Source organism: Lycium ferocissimum, chromosome 4 (assembly GCF_029784015.1).
Source record: "Lycium ferocissimum isolate CSIRO_LF1 chromosome 4, AGI_CSIRO_Lferr_CH_V1, whole genome shotgun sequence".
Taxonomy (NCBI): domain Eukaryota; kingdom Viridiplantae; phylum Streptophyta; class Magnoliopsida; order Solanales; family Solanaceae; genus Lycium; species Lycium ferocissimum.
This window is the reverse complement of record NC_081345.1, coordinates 37,226,185-37,244,056: the sequence shown is the minus strand read 5'-3', so window position 1 is coordinate 37,244,056 and position 17,872 is coordinate 37,226,185. Positions and strand designations below refer to the sequence as shown.

The window sequence follows — 17,872 nt, the reverse complement described above, 5'->3', positions numbered from 1 at the left end:
GTGGAATATAAATATTACTAATACTCATACAACAACAATGAAGAGTACGAGGTAGATTTACTTACTAAGTACTCCGGTGGTAGTTATAAAGCAATAAAAGAAATTGAAAAAAACTACTGAAGTATTGATTATTGGTGCCATAAACTGATATATTTTGAGTAGTTGAGATGTATCAAAATTTTCTCTACCGTGAAAGGATGTGGTGCAGCTAATGGACTGTTCTTTCCTTAATTAAAGATTCCGGGTTTGAGTCCTGAACATGGATTTTTTTTTGGCCAGAGAGTGCTTCCTCAAATGGGCCTTACACGGGCGAATTCCGTATTTAGAGGCCCAATGTGTATCGGTGGGAAATCAAAAAAAAATTCTTGCATTTTTTTCAATAATTTAAACTTAACAATTAAAATAATAGTAATACAATCGAAAATCATATTTACGTTATCGTAGAATTTTGAAAAATGTTTTTTCACATAAAAAATTGTAAATAGAAGTAAAAGAAGAAAATTTTAGTATATTATTATAAATAGAAAGAAGAAAACCAATTTGTTTTTTATTGAAAATAAAATACATGTGTGATGTGTCCATCCCCCCCAGTTCGTCACCTCTGCCATCATCAGATATATACAGCAAACCAAAGCTTTCCTTCAATTTGAAGCAATCCTAGGGTTTCTGTGACAGTCGTCAGTTTAGAGCTAGTTGCCTGTTCTCTCAGATTCGGTGTGAAACAATAATAATAATGTCAACGCAACAACAGAACAATGGTAAATTAATGCCGAATCTGGACCAGAACAGCACAAAGCTCCTAAACTTAACTGTTCTTCAAAGGATTGATCCTTTCATTGAAGAAATACTCATCACTGCTGCTCATGTTACCCTCTACGAATTCAATATTGATAACTCCCAATGGGTATTCATTCACTTTTCCTCTTTTATTCTACTATTTACATACTTTTGTATTCACATGTAATTGAATTGTTTTTGCAGAGTCGAAAGGATGTCGAAGGATCTCTATTTGTTGTCAAGAGGTGATTTTTTTTTTTTTTTTTTTTTTTAATTTTTGGTGAATTTTATTTCAAATAATCAATCAGCTAAATCTCAATTCCTAGTTGGAGTCCTCTTTAGTTTCTGTAAATCTCTTCCTTTATTTACTTACGATACGTAGTTGACATTCATAAAAAGCATCTAATGAATTATGAGTTCAATCCATCCTGTTTAGCAGAAAGATGAGATCAAAAATTTCCATCGAATTGAGTATGATTGTTTGTGTGATAGCATCTACCATGCCAGGAATATCAATGAACCTGATTATTGCAATTACTTAGAATAGCCTTTTTTAGCTTCTAGGGTCTATTTTTTAGTCCAAGATCCGTATCATTCCGTCATAGTAAAAGTTATCTTGATGCTGGTGTTCACTTACTATAACCATTTTAACTTAGGAATGTTCATAATTTGCTCTTCGAAATTGAGATTGAATTGTTGATTCAATATTATATTTGTTATGAAGAAAAAATCTCATTTTTTATCCTTGATCCCTGATGGAGTTGTAATCTAAAGGTAATTTTAAACTATAATCACAAATTGAGGAGCAAATATGAACCTTTTTGCTCAATTTTTTTTTTACGCATTTCATGTTAGATCTTCACTAATAACAATACAAGTATTAAATGATTTGCTAATAATAAATAAACCAAAAATGTAACAGACGATAAAATGGACAATTCAAGTATTATTAGGGACAAGTTTGGCTTTGTGAGTAGCTATGCTGTTTGGGAAGCTAACATAAAGGAGATTCATAATTTGCATATCTTCCTTCAGTTGTTGGGATTTGATGAAAACAGTGACCTTTATGAGGTCCTTGTTGTTCTAGTTAAAAAAACTCATCTTTTTGATGGAATTTTTGTTTAAGTTTGATTTTAAGTTCTGTACTTTTTCTTTTGTGATAATTACTTTTTTTAGCGGGTCTTACAGGAGTACTCAACCTCGGTTCCAGTTTATTGTTATGAACCGCAGAAATACAGGTCAGTTTTTCTGTTTCCGGATAACGACTATAAACATAATTACTCCCCACTTCTCTTTCGTGTTTTAGCTGATTTGAAAGTGTCTTGCTTTTTCGCTGTTGATAAATGTTCATAAATTGAGGCTTTGTAATTGGCTATTTGATGTGAAGACCCACCCCGGAATCGTAGTGATTTACTATTCATCAGGTTTATAGCCTTTACGCGTCGCAACAATGTAAATTACACAGCATTCACTTTGTTCTGAGGTCACTTTTTTTTGTTAAGAACCCTTTACAAATAAGTACGATGGTAGAGAGGTCGGAGATTTCCGATCACCAAAAAAAAAAAAAAAAAAAAAAAAAAAAAGAGTAAAATAAAATGTACCATGGTAGAGCTACTTATAAGGTCCTTACTTTAGTATTTGGATTGATCTATTGCTTCACTCAGATGTGAAGTTTTAATTGAAAGCTGGCATTTACTTTTGAAGTCATTTAATTGGATGTCAGCACGGATCCACAGAATGTAAATCTAATAAGGAGGAGAGAAGAATGCAGTTGGACTATCGTTGACTAAGAGGAGCCATCTTAGAACTTAACAGAGAGATGCCTACTACAAGGCGCAGGAGTACCTTGTCTAGTTCTGTGATGCGCTTAGTCGTGTTACGAGAATGAAATTATGCCCTGGCTTGAATTGAGACCAAAATTTCTTACCCCTCGCACCAATAGCGGGCAAAAGAGTTCTATTTGATAAAATTGGATACCTGAAGTCACTCATATTCTTAATAGAATTTCTGGCTTGCATGTTGATCAATTAGTTATCAAATTTCTAAAGCTCTGTCTACAACAACAACAACAACAACCCAGTAAAATCCCACATCGTGGGGTCTGGGGAGGGTAGAGTGTACGCAGACCTTACTCCTACCAAGGTAGGACGGAGTTTTCTAAAGCTCTGTCTGCAAAATATAATTTTGGCAGATGGATGTTACAATTAATTGTAATGCCATTTAATAAACGAGAAGGACTGTACAACATTGAGTACTCTTTCTAACTTATTTAAAAAAGAAAAGAAAACAAATATCCTTCTTACGTTTTCCTGTTCCAAGATTACTGAGAGACACGAGAGGCATGGTTCCAAAAGCTTCCTTTCCCTTTTCTATCTATGGCTTCAGGATTCATTAATAAGGTTTAGTCGAAATAATGCTTAGCGCTTTGCCATTAGTGCCTCTGTCTTGGCACTAAAACTCTGGGGTGCCAACTGTAGGAGTCATGCAGAAATGAGATCTGGGAATGCGGAGGTAGAATAGAGAGATGGCAGCAATTTTTAGAAGACGATAGGATTAAAGAACTTCCTTTTATGAAAGATATTATGGATGTAAATTTCTAAAATTAATAAATAAGAAACTTAACAGAAATGGTGCCAGTATCTTAGTAAATTTGGTGTTTAAAGCTTGTCATATGAATTGTTATATATACTGAAAGTTGCAATAAGAAGTTTGTGAGTTTTCCTTCAGTGTGAGTAACGTTTGTTCAATTTCTGTGCCTTAAAAAGTGTTCATTCTGTGAGCAGATAATTTGGTGGAGGATCTGTTGGGGGATTTTGAGTATGAGATCCAGGTTCCATATTTGTTGTATCGAAACTCTACCCAAGAAGTTAACGGAATATGGTTTTATAATCAGCGGGAATGTGAAGAAGTTGCAAATCTCTTTGACAGGTAATCTGTTCACAGCGTTTCTCTCCAGAAATTGTTCCTTTCCTCCCCGTCCCCTAGTTAAGTGAATTGTATGAGCAGCTTAATTAGAAGGAAAGTGATCAAAAGAAGTACCTTTTTACCACACTGAATACAGATATATCTTCCAATGCGTTTCTCTTTGATGATTAACTTTTTAAACCTGCCACTCAATTTAGCATTTACTGGTGATCAGGATACTCGGTGCGTATTCCAAGGTGCCTACCAAGTCAAAAGTACCATTGACGAAGAGGTATTTCAATTTATGCTTTACTGAAATTAAGATACTTCTATTCAGGAACCCAATCCCCACACTCCCCCCCCCCCCCCCCCACCACAAAACAAAAAAAAAAAAAAGAAGAAAGTTTAAAGATGTTAGGTTTTAGTGGCTTCAACAATTTTATAAGTATGTTTGATTGACCTTTGTATTTATTATTGTATTTCGTCTTGACATTTAACTGTTGATGTCATCCAGATGAAGGGACCTGGTCAATGAGATACTATTTCAATTCCCAAGCCAACTTGTTGAGTAGTAGAACTCCAAGTATAATAAAATTATTGTAGATGATACAGATATAGGTGAAAATTTTATTTTTTGAGTTGTGAAAAACAGAGTCTTCACATTGTCGCCTACTGGTAGGAGGATACTGTTGGTCTGTGATATAGGAGGGAAGCTGTTAGTTGTAATGAGCAGTTGAATTTTTGTCTCTTGCATACAGTTTAACGTAGGATTGCAGTCCCCTTGGGTGTTTCTATAATAAAACAAACTTTGAGAAGTGATCTCTATGAATGCTTCAAAATTTTCCAATCATACACAATATTCGGTATTACGTAAAAAAGCGAGCACTCTCTCTTGTACATAAAGTAATTATACAAGATATAACAAATCTTTGTCAAGTAAGGCAGTCTAAGGTTTAAGACGAATTGTTTCACTCTTTCTGGTATAATCTCTTTCCTTCTGTTATCCATAACCTGTCTGATACTAGTTGATGTCAATTGGTTTCTGAAAGGAGTTTTTGGTAATATGCAATTTTACTACAGTGAATTTGAAGAGCTGGAAGCAGTTCCAACCATGGCTGTAATCGATGGTCCTCTGGAGCCGTCATCGTCTACTGCCTCAAACGCTCCGCATCTCCCTGAGGACAATTCCTTTGTGAACTTCTTCAGTGTATGCCTTTTTTCTCCGTTCCTCTTTGCTCTTCTTTTTAAATTTTAATATACTGTGTGTTGTGCAAGAGAACTTACTAAAAGGAATATCTTTCCATGTGTCAATGCTTTTTGAAGATCTTCAGTTACACTTGCTAGGCATTTGTGTTCAGATCTTTACTTTCGTATAGAACACATTTTCTTAAAGATAGTGGGGGATATGTGATGTGAATCCAATATGTTAGTTGAAAACGTGACTACTCTTGTGCATTTCAAAATATAACCAGTTATTTGACCCTAATATACAAGGGTAGAACACTGTCTACATTATTTGGATAAAGTGTCGAGGAGTACTGGGACAGCTATTCAGGCCATGAAATTATCAGGGTCAAGACAAAAAGAAAGGATGGACCAAGCTTACTCTGTTGGCAGGAATTTCCTTAATAACATTAATCAGAATTCTAGCTAATGATTATTGATTTATGTTAGTAAGGGAAAAAAAACATAAAGTACATGTTAAATGATTCTTGAAAGAGAAAAATAGCTGGAAAATTTGATTTTTGCTATGTTGTCTCATCTTGACTAAATTTATGCTTTTCTTTTGCAGAACGCTATGACAATTGGGAATGCTTCTAGTACTACAGTGCAAGGGCAGCTATACCACTCATCTCCAGCGATCATACCTCCACCTCGTCCTCCTGCTTCTGTTCCTCCCTCTTCAGCACCTGCCCTGATTCCATCTCCTCCTCTTTCAACTTCTTCCCTTTTGAGGCCCCTCTTTGATGCTCCTGATTCAGACACCAGTGCTAAATGGTCTTCAAATCTGGTGAAGCCATCATCTTTTTTTGGTCCTCCAACTGTCTCTTCTCCGCTGATGCCTCCCGTTTCTTCATCTGTGCCCACTGCTCCTCCACTTCTTCCCCTTGGGAATCTCCAGCGCCCTTATGGAGCTCCTTTGCTTCAACCATTTCCTCCTCCCACTCCTCCTCCATCTCTCACTCCTACTTCTGCTGCTACGCCAAACTATGGACCTGTTGTTAGCAGAGACAAAGTGCGTGAAGCACTTGTAATGCTTGTTCAGGTATGTTTTCCTGAATTCCTTGGTTACCTTGCATGCTAAACATTCTTGAAGACATTAAAGCTTTTAGTAATCTGCAGTTAATTTCTTTTAGCCTTGCATACTGAAGGAAAACAATTGTTGTAACTTGAATAGCTATATTGGGAACAATCCAGATAATGTGAGTAAGAATATGCAGCAATCGCTTTTCGGACTTGGTTTTTGTAGCTTCTCTCATCTCCTCGCATTCCTTTAGGACTTGAGGTTTCATCTGGACTCATGTCTGGACAGCATTCCACTGAGAAGCATATGACATTTGCAGTCTAGGATGTCTATACTTTACCCCTCATATATATATATATATATATATATATATATATATATATATATATGGTGTATCTATGAACCTGATTACCATCTGGTTGCTCTTGCATTGGAGATTTGACTAGCATATTGGGACCTACACCACACATAAAACTGAAGTGTTGTTAGGTTTCCTATTTCTTATAGGTAATTGTTTCTTCATGGAAAAAGCGATATGTAAGACGTGTCAGAACACGTGTGAGAATAATTGGAGGAGATACAAAGGAGTTTACCAAAACCATGAGCTTACTCTAGGGATCTTCCTTGAGCCTGTACTTCTTTTATCCTAGGTATGAATAAGGTAACCAATTGTGCGCAAGATGGGGTTTGATGGTGCATGTCGTTCATTGATGATAATATGTTAATTGGCGAAACTGGCTAGGGGGTAAGCTAAGACCTCGTACTATACAGAGGCACTCGGGCGAATAAGGGATTCACGATAAGTAGAAGTACGTTAGAAACAACTACTACTACTACAACAACAACGACAACAACAACAGTGTAATCCCACAAGTGGGGTCTGGGGAGGGTAGAGTGTATGTGCAGACCTTACCCCTACCTTGGGAGGTAGAGAGGCTGTTTCTGATAGACAAGTAAGTTAGAATATAAGCATTAAAAGTTTAACCTCGGACCTTCACAAGAAGAACAAAGCAAAGTGAGATTGGAATGGATTATGTTGACTAAATGTAGAAATTTCAGTTACCTAAGTTCAGTCTCCCAAGAGAATGGCATGAAAGATGAAGATGTGGCACAAAGTTAAAATTGAATGGGTGAAGTGGAGAAGTGACGTAGGAGTTTTATGCATCAAAGATACCTAATAAAAATGGAAGGCATTGCTTGTGTATATCAATGTTACTTAGGAATTAGGAATCTTCACCGGATAAGTGTCGTACGCATGTAGATGTTAAGATGGATATGCGTCATAGTAAACAAGACTAGAAATAATCACGTCAAGCCAAGTGTGCAAGTAGCACACACATAGGATAATGTCAGAGGAAGTCATCTGGAGTTGTCTGCATGGCTGCTCAGACCTTCAAATGCATTAGTGAGTTGTTCAAACATACATAGTTGTGTATTCTGTTCGATAGGTTGTGCGTTTTGGTTAAGGAAATGCAAAATTGATGACCCAATTTTTCTTTGTGAAACTCCTGATTCCTCTTTCAATATTTCCCTGTTTTGTGTATATTTTTAGTGAATTCCTCATCGTATTCCCCTATTAAATGGTCCTATTATTTTGGGAGTGTTAAAGCATGTGTGTATTTCATAATAGGTTAATTTTTGCCTACAGTTTATCAACTCTCAATTCAGGTGCTTAAACAAACCTGTTAGAACATCAGCCTGTAAAAATGTTAGAACTCCTTTCTGCATGAAATCATTGATCAATCAGCAGTTTTAAGGTACTAGGTCTAAAAAGATTCACTTGATGGATAGTAAAATAAAATTATGGACATGGTGCTGCATATCAGCATGATAGGCTGTATTTGGTCCTTTACCACAGCAAGAGGGAGGGTCAATAATGAAGGAATGAAATAATAATTGGATGATGAGTATATTACATGAAGGCAGATTAACTGATTAAGAAAGAACATCTTTGTGCCCTTGGGGTTTAAAAAAGGGAGGAGAAAAGGACCACCTATGTGCTTGAAGGAAACCATAATATTAGAGCAATATAATGGAATGAGCGAAAGCTTTCTAACTGTTGTACAATCCGAAAGTGGCAGCCCATTGGTACTCCTTAAACGCCATGAAGGAAACCAAATTCTTTTGGCTTGCATGAAGAATGCCAAATTAGCTGCTTGGTGCTCTACCAAAACCACAACATTTTGCAGGAGAATAGATAAAAGCTCGGGTGTAAAGTACAAGCATGACGAACTATATCTATCATGGACCTTAGAGAATTTGAGACTCGGGAACAATGAAAAGGTTCTGAATTTAGCTATTGTGAACCAATGAGGGGCTCCTCTAGTAGTTAAGCAGAGCTCGTGGGTTATTGACTTGTTTACTCTTGGTAGTAACTTGTAATTTGTTATTTCTGTTAATTTTTGTTTTTTCCATTTCAATTATTCTTGTGCTTATTCATTCCTATTACAAGCCTTGATGCTGGTCTCGCATGCATCTAATTTGATCTTTTTGTCCATAACAGGACGATCAATTCATAGACATGGTATACCGGGCAGTGCTGAATGCTCATCATTCATAATATAAATAGGAACTCTTCTAATTCGTCTGATGAAATTTCATTACATCGTTTTACCAGGGCTAAAAGAGGATCAAGTGGTCAGTGTATAGGGGGTAACTTTTGTGTTTATGGTGTCTCTGTGAGACCCGCTATGTATAGTTATAATAGTTTGTTTCAGTGCGTTAGGTTTTGGACTTTAACCTCTTTGATATATAGTTTCTTTTATTTTTGGTCTGGACATTCCAATTTTGTTCTTTATGGTGCTAAAGCGAGAATCATATGAACTGTGTATGCTGTCAGCCTTGGTCTTTTCAGCAATTGTGTTTATGGTGATCCTGACCTAGTCCTGTTCAGTATAAAATATTTAAGAATTGATTAAATATTGGAGTAGTATTCTTAATTAAGAATGAAGTATAAACTCAAAGAATGACGAGTAAGGAGCAGCCTGCACTCAGTGTTATGAATGTTTAGTTTGCTAGAAAAAAAGTTGAGACAACTAAGTAGGTACTTGGTGGAAGTTTTCTCTATAGGTACAAAATACATTGTTCTTTGTGACCTGTCAAGGGATTTTTAGGTATTTGGTGTTTACCATGTTAACTAAAAGCATTTTATCATGGCCAAAGGTGCCAATATACCCCTCAGCTTTGCGATTCAAAGTAGATATACCCCTTGTTACAAGAATGGTATATATATACCCTTGTCATTACTAAATGTTGCAAATATGTTTTTACCGTTACAAAATGGTGCAAATATACTCTTTTTTATGATGAGTGTTTTTAGGTTATCTTTTAATTTAAAAAATGGCACGTGACTTTAAAAAAAAAAAAAAAAAAGTCAAAGTCTGCCCATTTTGTTGAGTAGACATACTTTTCTAAAGCCACATAATAATTTTCTTTTTCTGGCGGGTCGGGTCTGATTCGTTTAAAAAAGAGTAGAATTATTTTTTTAAAGTTACAGAGATATTATTTTAAACGAACCAGACCTGATACACTAAAAAAAAAAAAGGTTACCATATGGCTTTGGAAAAATATGTCTACTCCAAAAAAAATAAAAAAAATAGGTAGACTCTTTTTTAAAGTCATGTGGTTCTTTTTTAATTAAAAATAACCTAAATGATTTTTAAAAAAAATTCGGTCAGCGAAAAGGATATATTTGCACCATTTTGTAACGGCAGTGATATATATATACCACTTTTGTAATGATGGGTATATCTGCTCTAAATCGCAATAGAGGGGTATATTTGCACTTTTGTTTGTATTTGGTCTTAAATTGGATAATGATTTATTTCCAATAATACTCTTGGCCTGTGTCACATTACTTTACCCGGTCGAACATCATATGCAGTTAAAAACGAGTAGCATAACATGATTATAAATTATATTACTACTATAGTCTTTTAAGTTTTAGTTTTATCAAATAAAACATGTTAAAGAGAAGCTGGAGTGACGTACACATGAAAGAAAACAATTACCTAATTTAAACTTAATACTATTAACATTGTTAGAAACAAATGAGAGATAGCAAGTACAAGATCGATGATCATCTATCTAACCAAGCACCCGTAATAGTTTAAAGGCATCTTTATCATACATGGTTTAATACATGTAATATGAATCCATTTCACATTAAAGTTGGTTTATGTATAATCTAACAACTACAACATAGTTGATATTAGGATTACTACATACCGGAATGAAGAACAAGTGAACAACAACCAAACACGGTGTTATTAATATAGAATTTACTACAGATATCATTTCCAATAATACATCCACAGAAAGATTATTTAAAGGATTTTGTAACAAATCAGAATTCTCCACAGAAATATATATAATGGCCAAATTACAACTATTTAAACTACTGAATAACAATGAAAAATACTGAAATCGAGTAACTAAGGATATAGATAAGAATAAGGATGAGGCAGACAGTTTCTTCATAATACACATAGTCCTATTTTGCTCTCAGCAACCGCATGTATCAATTCCGATCCCAAACATAGCCACTTAATCTGATATTGGGTTGCTCTGCCAATACCAATCCAGGCCCATTCATAACAGATTTTAAGTAGTCTGTAATGAGTATGGATGAATCTCATGTTCAGGGCCCAAAAGTATCAATACCCACTCTCTTCATTATACGGGTTTTGCTTCAACAGAGCTCATACAAAGTGCCCACTGTGTAAAGTGTGAATACTGGAAAAGTACCACATCAACAACCTGGTGAAGAAGCGGGCAGCTGAGACTACTATATAATGAGATCGCGCCGCTTAGCAGAACTCACGCAGCCATGCAGTGAGCACAGAGCGAACTATTCTTTCGCCTTTTACTAAAGAATACCGTGTGCTCGTTGCAAATAGTGGCATACGCCAATTTTTGAAGGGATTTTCTTCAATGAAGACCCCAACAATACTAGTGTAAAATCTTATTATGTGTATTATCACTCATGAGATAGAATTGTTGAGTCTTCGAAAAGTGATACTCTTATGACTATTTGTTTGGTGGTGGAGTGACTTTCTTTATTGATCTAATTAATTCAGATTTGCATCTCATAGTGTTCATCAAAAGGATTAAATCAGCCATAAGTTGTACAACTAATTCAAATTTGCATCTCATAGTGTTCATTAAAAGGATTAAATCAACTGGAATTAAATTGGTGGCGATGACAAGAAAATAGATAATTATAGGAAAAATGCAGAGTGAGTTGATTTTTAAAAAATTTTACAAAAAACAAAATAGATACACATATTGGTAATTGAGTTCCACTTAGATTGGTCAGCTCTAACACACTGATATCCACTATCTAGTAGGAAGTTCTATTATCCAAAACACATACCAGTTTATCTATAAAGATCCACGTGGCAATAAGGCATTGATCAATAGCACGTCTATGAAATTTTATGTAAGAGACGATCCTACTTGTCACCACATATTTCCCAAATATCTCTGCTGTCCACAGAAATCATCAATTATTTTTATACACTCTCTATTATTCCTAGTGACCCTCCTAACACCATACTATTCAGAGAATAAGGAAACAAGAATGGCAGCAACAATGTCCACTGTTGTAGGCTTAGCTAGCTCATCTCTTTCTGGAGTTTCTTCTCCAAAGAAGACTTGCCTCAGCTCAGGTATATATATCACTTACCTATATTTGGTCTAAATTCCTTTGCTGTTTTTTTTATTGTTCTTTCTATCTATGGCTTCCTTTTGTGTAACTCTATCAATTACAACTGACAATTCTTCGTAGCAAGTCCAAAATGGTAACTTGAAAAACAATGCAATACTCCTGTCATCTCAATTTATGTGATGCACTTTGATTAAGCAAGGAGTTTTTTTTTTTTTTAAAAAAAAAAAAACTTTTGAAGCTTGTGGTTTAAAATAAGTCATAAATATTTATGTGCTATAAATCATCTCATTAAGTGTAAATCAAATTAAAAAGTTTAAAGTTAAATTATATCATTCTTCTTTAGGACAAACAAAAAACCTAAGTGAATCACATTAATTGGAACAAAGAGGATAACACAGGTTAAGACATTCTTTACACTGTTAGTATATATTACTTAAAATCATTTATAGAAGAGCTTTACTTATGTACACACCTACATCCCCACATGGTCAATAATGTGTTGTTCTTCAATAACTAAATCTCTTCTGTTTTGTCTTTAATACTAACAGGCTTCCTGAGATCACCAGTGACAGCAAGAAACCCTTTAAGGGTAGCACAAGCTTCAGGAGGCAGAGTTACATGGTAAATGACCAAATAAAGATCCATCAAATATTCACAATGGTTTATATGTTTCAATTTTCTTTTTCCTCTAGGAGTTTAGAAATTTATTAGATGATTGTTTTTATCACATGATGTTTTTGAAGTTTTCAAAGAGACTGGCTGAGGAGAGACTTGAATGTGATTGGATTTGGTTTGATTGGATGGTTGGCTCCTTCAAGCATTCCAGCAATCGATGGCAAGAGTCTAACTGGGCTTTTCTTTGAAAGCATTGGCACTGAACTCTCTCACTTCCCCACTCCACCTGCTCTCACTTCTCAATTCTGGTATACTCTCAACACGTTTTAATATCTGCTATTTAATTGAGCAATTTAGTTTTTATCTAAGTATATACACTTAAAGTATAAATCTTTTACATTATTAGTGTAGTTTAATCTATGCATGTTAGTTACTTTTATAACCAGATTAACAATTAATGTTTATCATAAATTTTTGATTCCTCTAATTATCTTAGATTAAAAATTTTGTATACGGTCATGTGTAAGGAAAATTATATATATATATATCATGATCGGGTCACTTTTACAAATTGTAAGAACTGACCTATCTTACATTCAAGATTATTATAAATTCTAGATTTTAAAAAGTCTTATCGTAAATATTATTTGGGTGATCTGAAAATTGGTGCCTATAACTTAAACTCATTATTTTAAAATTATCATCTCATGAAACTTAAACTGTGAGAAAATTGATGTTTGGTATAAGAAGTAACGTGTCCTTAACATGCCTCAAGCTTTCCATTTTTTTTTTTAAATTCTCAGAACACTGGTTTCCAATTTTTCTGGGCAAGTTTATACTTCAAAAATAAATTTAATTATACAATTTGAAATTGGTATGTGTGTGTTGTGGACAGGCTATGGTTGGTGTGCTGGCACTTGGGCTTGTTCATCTGCCTGACTTTTGGACAAATTGGTTTCAAGGGAAGGACCGAGGATTATTTCTCAAAGTAGAACATTTTCTTCTGCAAATGATCCTGTATAAAAGATAAATAAGCTACTTCAGTCTTTGGTATTCGTGTTTTTTAATTTCAGCATGTTATTATGGGCAAGAAATAGCTTCTCCTTTCCAAGCTTTTCAATTTTTCTGCTTATGAGTTGAAACGCGATATATAGATTAGTGCTTTCATAGACAAAGAAACAAATATAAATGCAAAAAAATAAAGAACTAAAGATTAAAAAGAAGGGTTTCTCCACCAATTCCACGAGATCAATTTGCACGATTGGCCTTCAAAGGCCCTGGTCTTTAATTTTTGTCCCTCAAATTGCCGGTATTGAGGTTTTGTCCTTCGCTTAAAAAGGTGGTCAAAAATACCCTGGCGCTTGACTCGAATCCCCACTCAGTCAAAATAAAATAAAAATCACAAGGTATAAGTTCATATGAAACTATACCTATTCAGTATGTAGTTTCATAGAAACTATGTTGGACACGTACAAACTTTCTATGAACCTTTACGATAAGATAGGTTATAGGCTAAGTTCTGAATATGCATAGGTTCATAGAAATTATTATTTCCACAAACCTTTGCTGGACAAGGCATAGGTTCTATGTAACTTCGCCCGAATAGGCAGAGGTTCAAGACATAAGTTCTATTATTATTTTCGACCCTAATAGGGAATTGCACCTAGGTTCATAGAAATCGGATTTTCCACGAATTTTCATTAAAGGCATAGTTCTATGTAACAAAAATTAATTATTATTATTTTCGACCCCGAATTGGGATCGAACCTAGAACCAGTCAAAAGGGTACTTTCCACAAATTTTCATTCCATGACAGAATAGGGACAAAAATTAAAGAAATGAGGGACAAAAATTCCCTTTATATGGACAATCCACGCAATTTTTTGATTCCACGACAGAATGCAAAGGACAAGAAATTGTGCGGATTGCCCTTTATATGGACTGGTCTTTAATTGTTTCCCCTCCAATCGGTAGTTTTAAATTTCTTTCCTACTGTAGTTTTAAATTTCTTTCCTACTTCTCATTTAATGAAAATTTGTGGGCCAAAGTATCCTTATTCGCTAGTCTATGAAATATTTTTTTGCGTGGATTGCCCTTCTTTTGGAGTGGTCTTTAAATTTTGCTCCCTAATATTTGTGGTCTTTAAATTATGCCCCTCATATTAATCAATTTTTCCCACTTTTGTTACAAGGCCGCAACCCCGAGCGTTCACGCGTAAATCGGGCGAGGTTCCGGGTTTGAACCCCCGCTCAACATAAATTAAAAAAAAAAAAAAAAAATGCAAGGCAAGATTTAGGTCTGTATATCTGCAGGACGTATACACTTGTTAGTGAATTACCAAAGTTATCTTGGGACAAGATACTCCTCGCTCTTATGGGTGCGTACTGCATAAGTATCTCGGGGTCCCAAGATAACTTTGGTAACTTAACAAGTTATCTTTGGTCCGGCATAACTTTGATAATTCCTTCAACAAGTTTATCTTCTGTCACCCATATTTATGGACAAACTTTTAATGGGACGCATCAGTAGAATCATAACAAACCAATAAAGAATGTGGATGTTCTCGCTCTAACCAAATGTATCTTAATGCATATTCAGGTCTTAAAATGTTGGTAAAATGTACTGGTCATTAGTATTTGCACTTACCAAGTTAGGTAAATTGACACATCCTACGATGCACCAAAGAGATAAAATATAAAAACAATATCACTTCTTGGGCGAGCATGCTTTGTTTCCGCCAATGTATGATGTGTTTCTTTCCCAAATACATTGCTTTGTTAATGTTAAGTTCAATTTGGTGCCAATGCAGAGTTTGAACTAACCAAATTTGGCTTATAAAACAAAGTCTATGTCTTATGCCTTAACTAAAAGTCTGCCCCATAAGGCATAACTAGGAAAAGACTTTTAGTTAAGGCTTAACTAAAAGTTTGCCCATTAAAAGTTTGCCCGTTATTTATGCGGATCCGGCGATAAACTTGTGAAGGAATTGCCAAAGTCATACGGATCCCGCATACTTATGCCAAGTCCGCAACATAAGGCATAAGTATGCGCAGTCCAAAGCATAACTTTGTAATTCCTTAACAAGTGTACGCTAGTGGGGGTATAGCGAAATTTAAACTCGCCTTGCGAATTTTTTTTAAAATTTTTGACTGAGCGGGGGTTCAACCTCGGAACCCGCGGGTTTTAGCCGAAGGGTAAAATTTAAAGATTTCAACTATGAGGGGCAAAATTTAAAGACCGCCTAAAAGGCAATTCAAATTGCCCTCTATGAAACTGGAGATTCGGATTCGAATCCAGCAAAGGAAAAAAAACAATTTCGCAAGGCAAGATTTCATAGCAAACTATGCCTATTCGGGCAAAAGTTATAGGTATAGTTTACTATGAAATCTTGCCCTACGAAATTGTTTTTTTTTTTTTTTTTTTTTTTTTTTTTTTTTAACTCTGGGTTTGAATCCTTAATCCCAAGGATATTTTCGACCATTTTTATTACTTAAAATACCGAAGGGCAAAAATTAAAGACCAGCAATTTGAGGGGCAAAAATTAAAGACCACCCCGAAATAAAGCATTTGTGCGAATTACCCTGCAAAGGAGAGGACTCGATCCCCTCACAGAGAACTCGCGCTTTAAAAGTAGAACCTAAAACAAATCAATTGAACTCATATCAATTGAAAAACAGTTATAAATATCAATTACCAATTAATTACAAATAAAGTAACCTAAACTATAGAAATATACCTTCATATTTGGGATTATTTTGAAGCTTCTTCTTAAAGTAATGTGCAATGGTGTAGTAGTCAACCCTACTGTTATCATAAGCAATGAAGCAATTATGTTCTGTGTTTGGTCTCGATTCTAACCCGTGGCGCTTCCCATCCTTAGAAATAAGACAAACAAATGGACAACCTACTTGACACTCATACCTCAGCCTTTTTGAATCACTTTTTCTAACATGCAACTCTTTCTTATTTTCAGACACTTCCTAGCTTCATTAATGTCCTTGAAGGTCATACTATTGTCAAGTCTTTGTAATCTAACAACTGATCGTAATGTTCACCCTCCTTGGTTAGCAATAAATTCTAAGTGTTACATCCCGTATTTTGTGCGTTAAGCCAGCATCATAGGTTAATCACATAAGCTCAAAGGACAAGATTATGTTTGAAGTTATAAGTGTTTATGTTATGCTCAACAAGTGATAAGTAAGTAGCCGCGAAGGTCGGAGGTTAAACGAATCGGAAAAAAAAATAATAACATAAGTTTTGCTAAGTTTGGGATGTTGAATAAGTTATCTGACCGTATGGAATTTTGGACATATCCAAGCATGCAAATAAAGAGATCGGCAGATAAAAGTTTCAGTCTCGAAATAATTTTCATGATGAACAAAAGATCACATAAAGAAGTCGGTGAACGATCGCTACGTTGCCTACTGAGCAACTATATAAAGGGTTTAACCCCTCATTTTCAGCAAAAAAAAAACAGCCCAAAAATATTTCCCAACAATTCTAGAGAGTTCTCCCACCTTTCCTCCATTAAATTTCAACGCAAGTTAAGTAAAGAAGAGCCTAATGATAATACGAATGGTTGCCTATGTAGATTATGAGATGACGAACGATCCTAAATAAATCGCGCGACAGTGTATAAGTTGGAAAGTCGGAGAGTAAGCTCCAAAGTGCATGTTAAGGCTAGTCCCTTTCTTCTAAAGGTATGATTCCTTTCTTATGAATCCAATAGGTGTTTTTCAAATGTCCCTACGGTCCCTTTATGTGAATCCATAAAATGTTTTCCAAGAATATTCTTATTCCCAAAAGCTAGAAATTCATGATTCATAGAGTTTGTGATTCAAAGGCATGACTTCTTTCTTGATAATCCATAAATATTTTCCAAAATGTCCCTATTTTCCGAGTCAAAGAATTATGATTCTATAAGCTTTTATGACAACAACAACGGATATATTTTTACAATGTTAATGACGATGCTAAAGATGAGCATGTTTCTATGATAATTATGATGATGATGATTCTAATTCTAGAAATTCCAAAGCTTATGATGTTAATACTATTATGAGATTATGGAGATTATTTCGTGATTTTCTTGATTTTTATTCATTGTTGTTGATCTCACCTTATAATAATTGTTCCTTCAAGGTGAGATATAGCGATGATGATACTTCCATAATGAAAAATCTGAGGTTACCGACCTTACGTCACTCCGATAGTCGTAGCTTTTATTGGTCTCACATGCTTTGTATATCTATGTATGTATTTTACTACACCGAGCCGCGCTATAGTCTACGGCACGCACCTTGTGCAACCACCGATTGGTACTCACACACCGAGTCCCGAAAGGTGGCCGGCACGTTACACACACGTAGTCCCGAAAGACGGTACGTTATACACCGAGTCCTGAAAAGGTCGGGTACGTTATGATGATGATATTATATATATGTATGTAAGAAGAAGTTTTTTTTTTTTAAAACCTGAGCATGCATGACATCCGCCTTATGAGGCATCCGTATGTCATGTGTTATCTCTCTTATTCCATGTTACCTTCCATATCTATATTATGTTGTTATTCATGCCTTACTTACTCGCACATTATTAAATGCCACGTCCCCTTTCTGGATGATGCGTCTCATGCCACGCGGTGTATACGCATGAGTGAGGAT

The 17,872-nt window shown here is 35.2% G+C and overlaps 2 protein-coding genes and 1 non-coding gene across 3 annotated transcripts; all 3 read left to right on the top strand.

Moving 5' to 3' along the window:
• Window positions 1-601: 601 nt before the first annotated feature.
• Window positions 602-8,804, top strand: LOC132052702 (mRNA-decapping enzyme-like protein). The gene is made up of 8 exons (XM_059444352.1): window positions 602-904; window positions 982-1,022; window positions 1,966-2,015; window positions 3,561-3,705; window positions 3,917-3,973; window positions 4,762-4,888; window positions 5,474-5,947; window positions 8,430-8,804. Exons 1-8 carry the CDS (start codon window positions 734-736, stop codon window positions 8,484-8,486), a joined length of 1,122 nt encoding a protein of 373 aa, XP_059300335.1. The 5' UTR covers window positions 602-733; the 3' UTR covers window positions 8,487-8,804.
• Window positions 8,805-10,750: 1,946 nt separating this feature from the next.
• On the top strand, window positions 10,751-10,867 carry LOC132054974 (U5 spliceosomal RNA). Its single transcript, XR_009414446.1, has one exon. It is a non-coding gene; the product is annotated as a U5 spliceosomal RNA (small nuclear RNA).
• A 568-nt stretch (window positions 10,868-11,435) lies between these two features.
• Window positions 11,436-13,316, top strand: LOC132052700 (photosystem I subunit O). The gene is made up of 4 exons (XM_059444351.1): window positions 11,436-11,595; window positions 12,143-12,215; window positions 12,338-12,517; window positions 13,105-13,316. The coding sequence occupies exons 1-4, from the start codon at window positions 11,508-11,510 to the stop codon at window positions 13,199-13,201; spliced, it is 438 nt and encodes a 145-aa protein (XP_059300334.1). The 5' UTR covers window positions 11,436-11,507; the 3' UTR covers window positions 13,202-13,316.
• The last annotated feature ends 4,556 nt before the right edge of the window (window positions 13,317-17,872 follow it).

Excerpts from the sequence above, each read along its gene's own strand:
- LOC132052702 (XM_059444352.1), top strand. The coding sequence starts at position 734 with ATGTCAACGCAACAACAGAACAATGGTAAATTAATGCCGAATCTGGAC. Across the intron at positions 3,706-3,916 it reads GTTGCAAATCTCTTTGACAG|GATACTCGGTGCGTATTCCA; the intron begins GTAATCTGTTCA and ends ACTGGTGATCAG. Across the intron at positions 3,974-4,761 it reads AAAGTACCATTGACGAAGAG|TGAATTTGAAGAGCTGGAAG; the intron begins GTATTTCAATTT and ends ATTTTACTACAG.
- LOC132052700 (XM_059444351.1), top strand. The coding sequence starts at position 11,508 with ATGGCAGCAACAATGTCCACTGTTGTAGGCTTAGCTAGCTCATCTCTT. Across the intron at positions 11,596-12,142 it reads GAAGACTTGCCTCAGCTCAG|GCTTCCTGAGATCACCAGTG; the intron begins GTATATATATCA and ends TAATACTAACAG. Across the intron at positions 12,216-12,337 it reads TCAGGAGGCAGAGTTACATG|TTTTCAAAGAGACTGGCTGA; the intron begins GTAAATGACCAA and ends ATGTTTTTGAAG.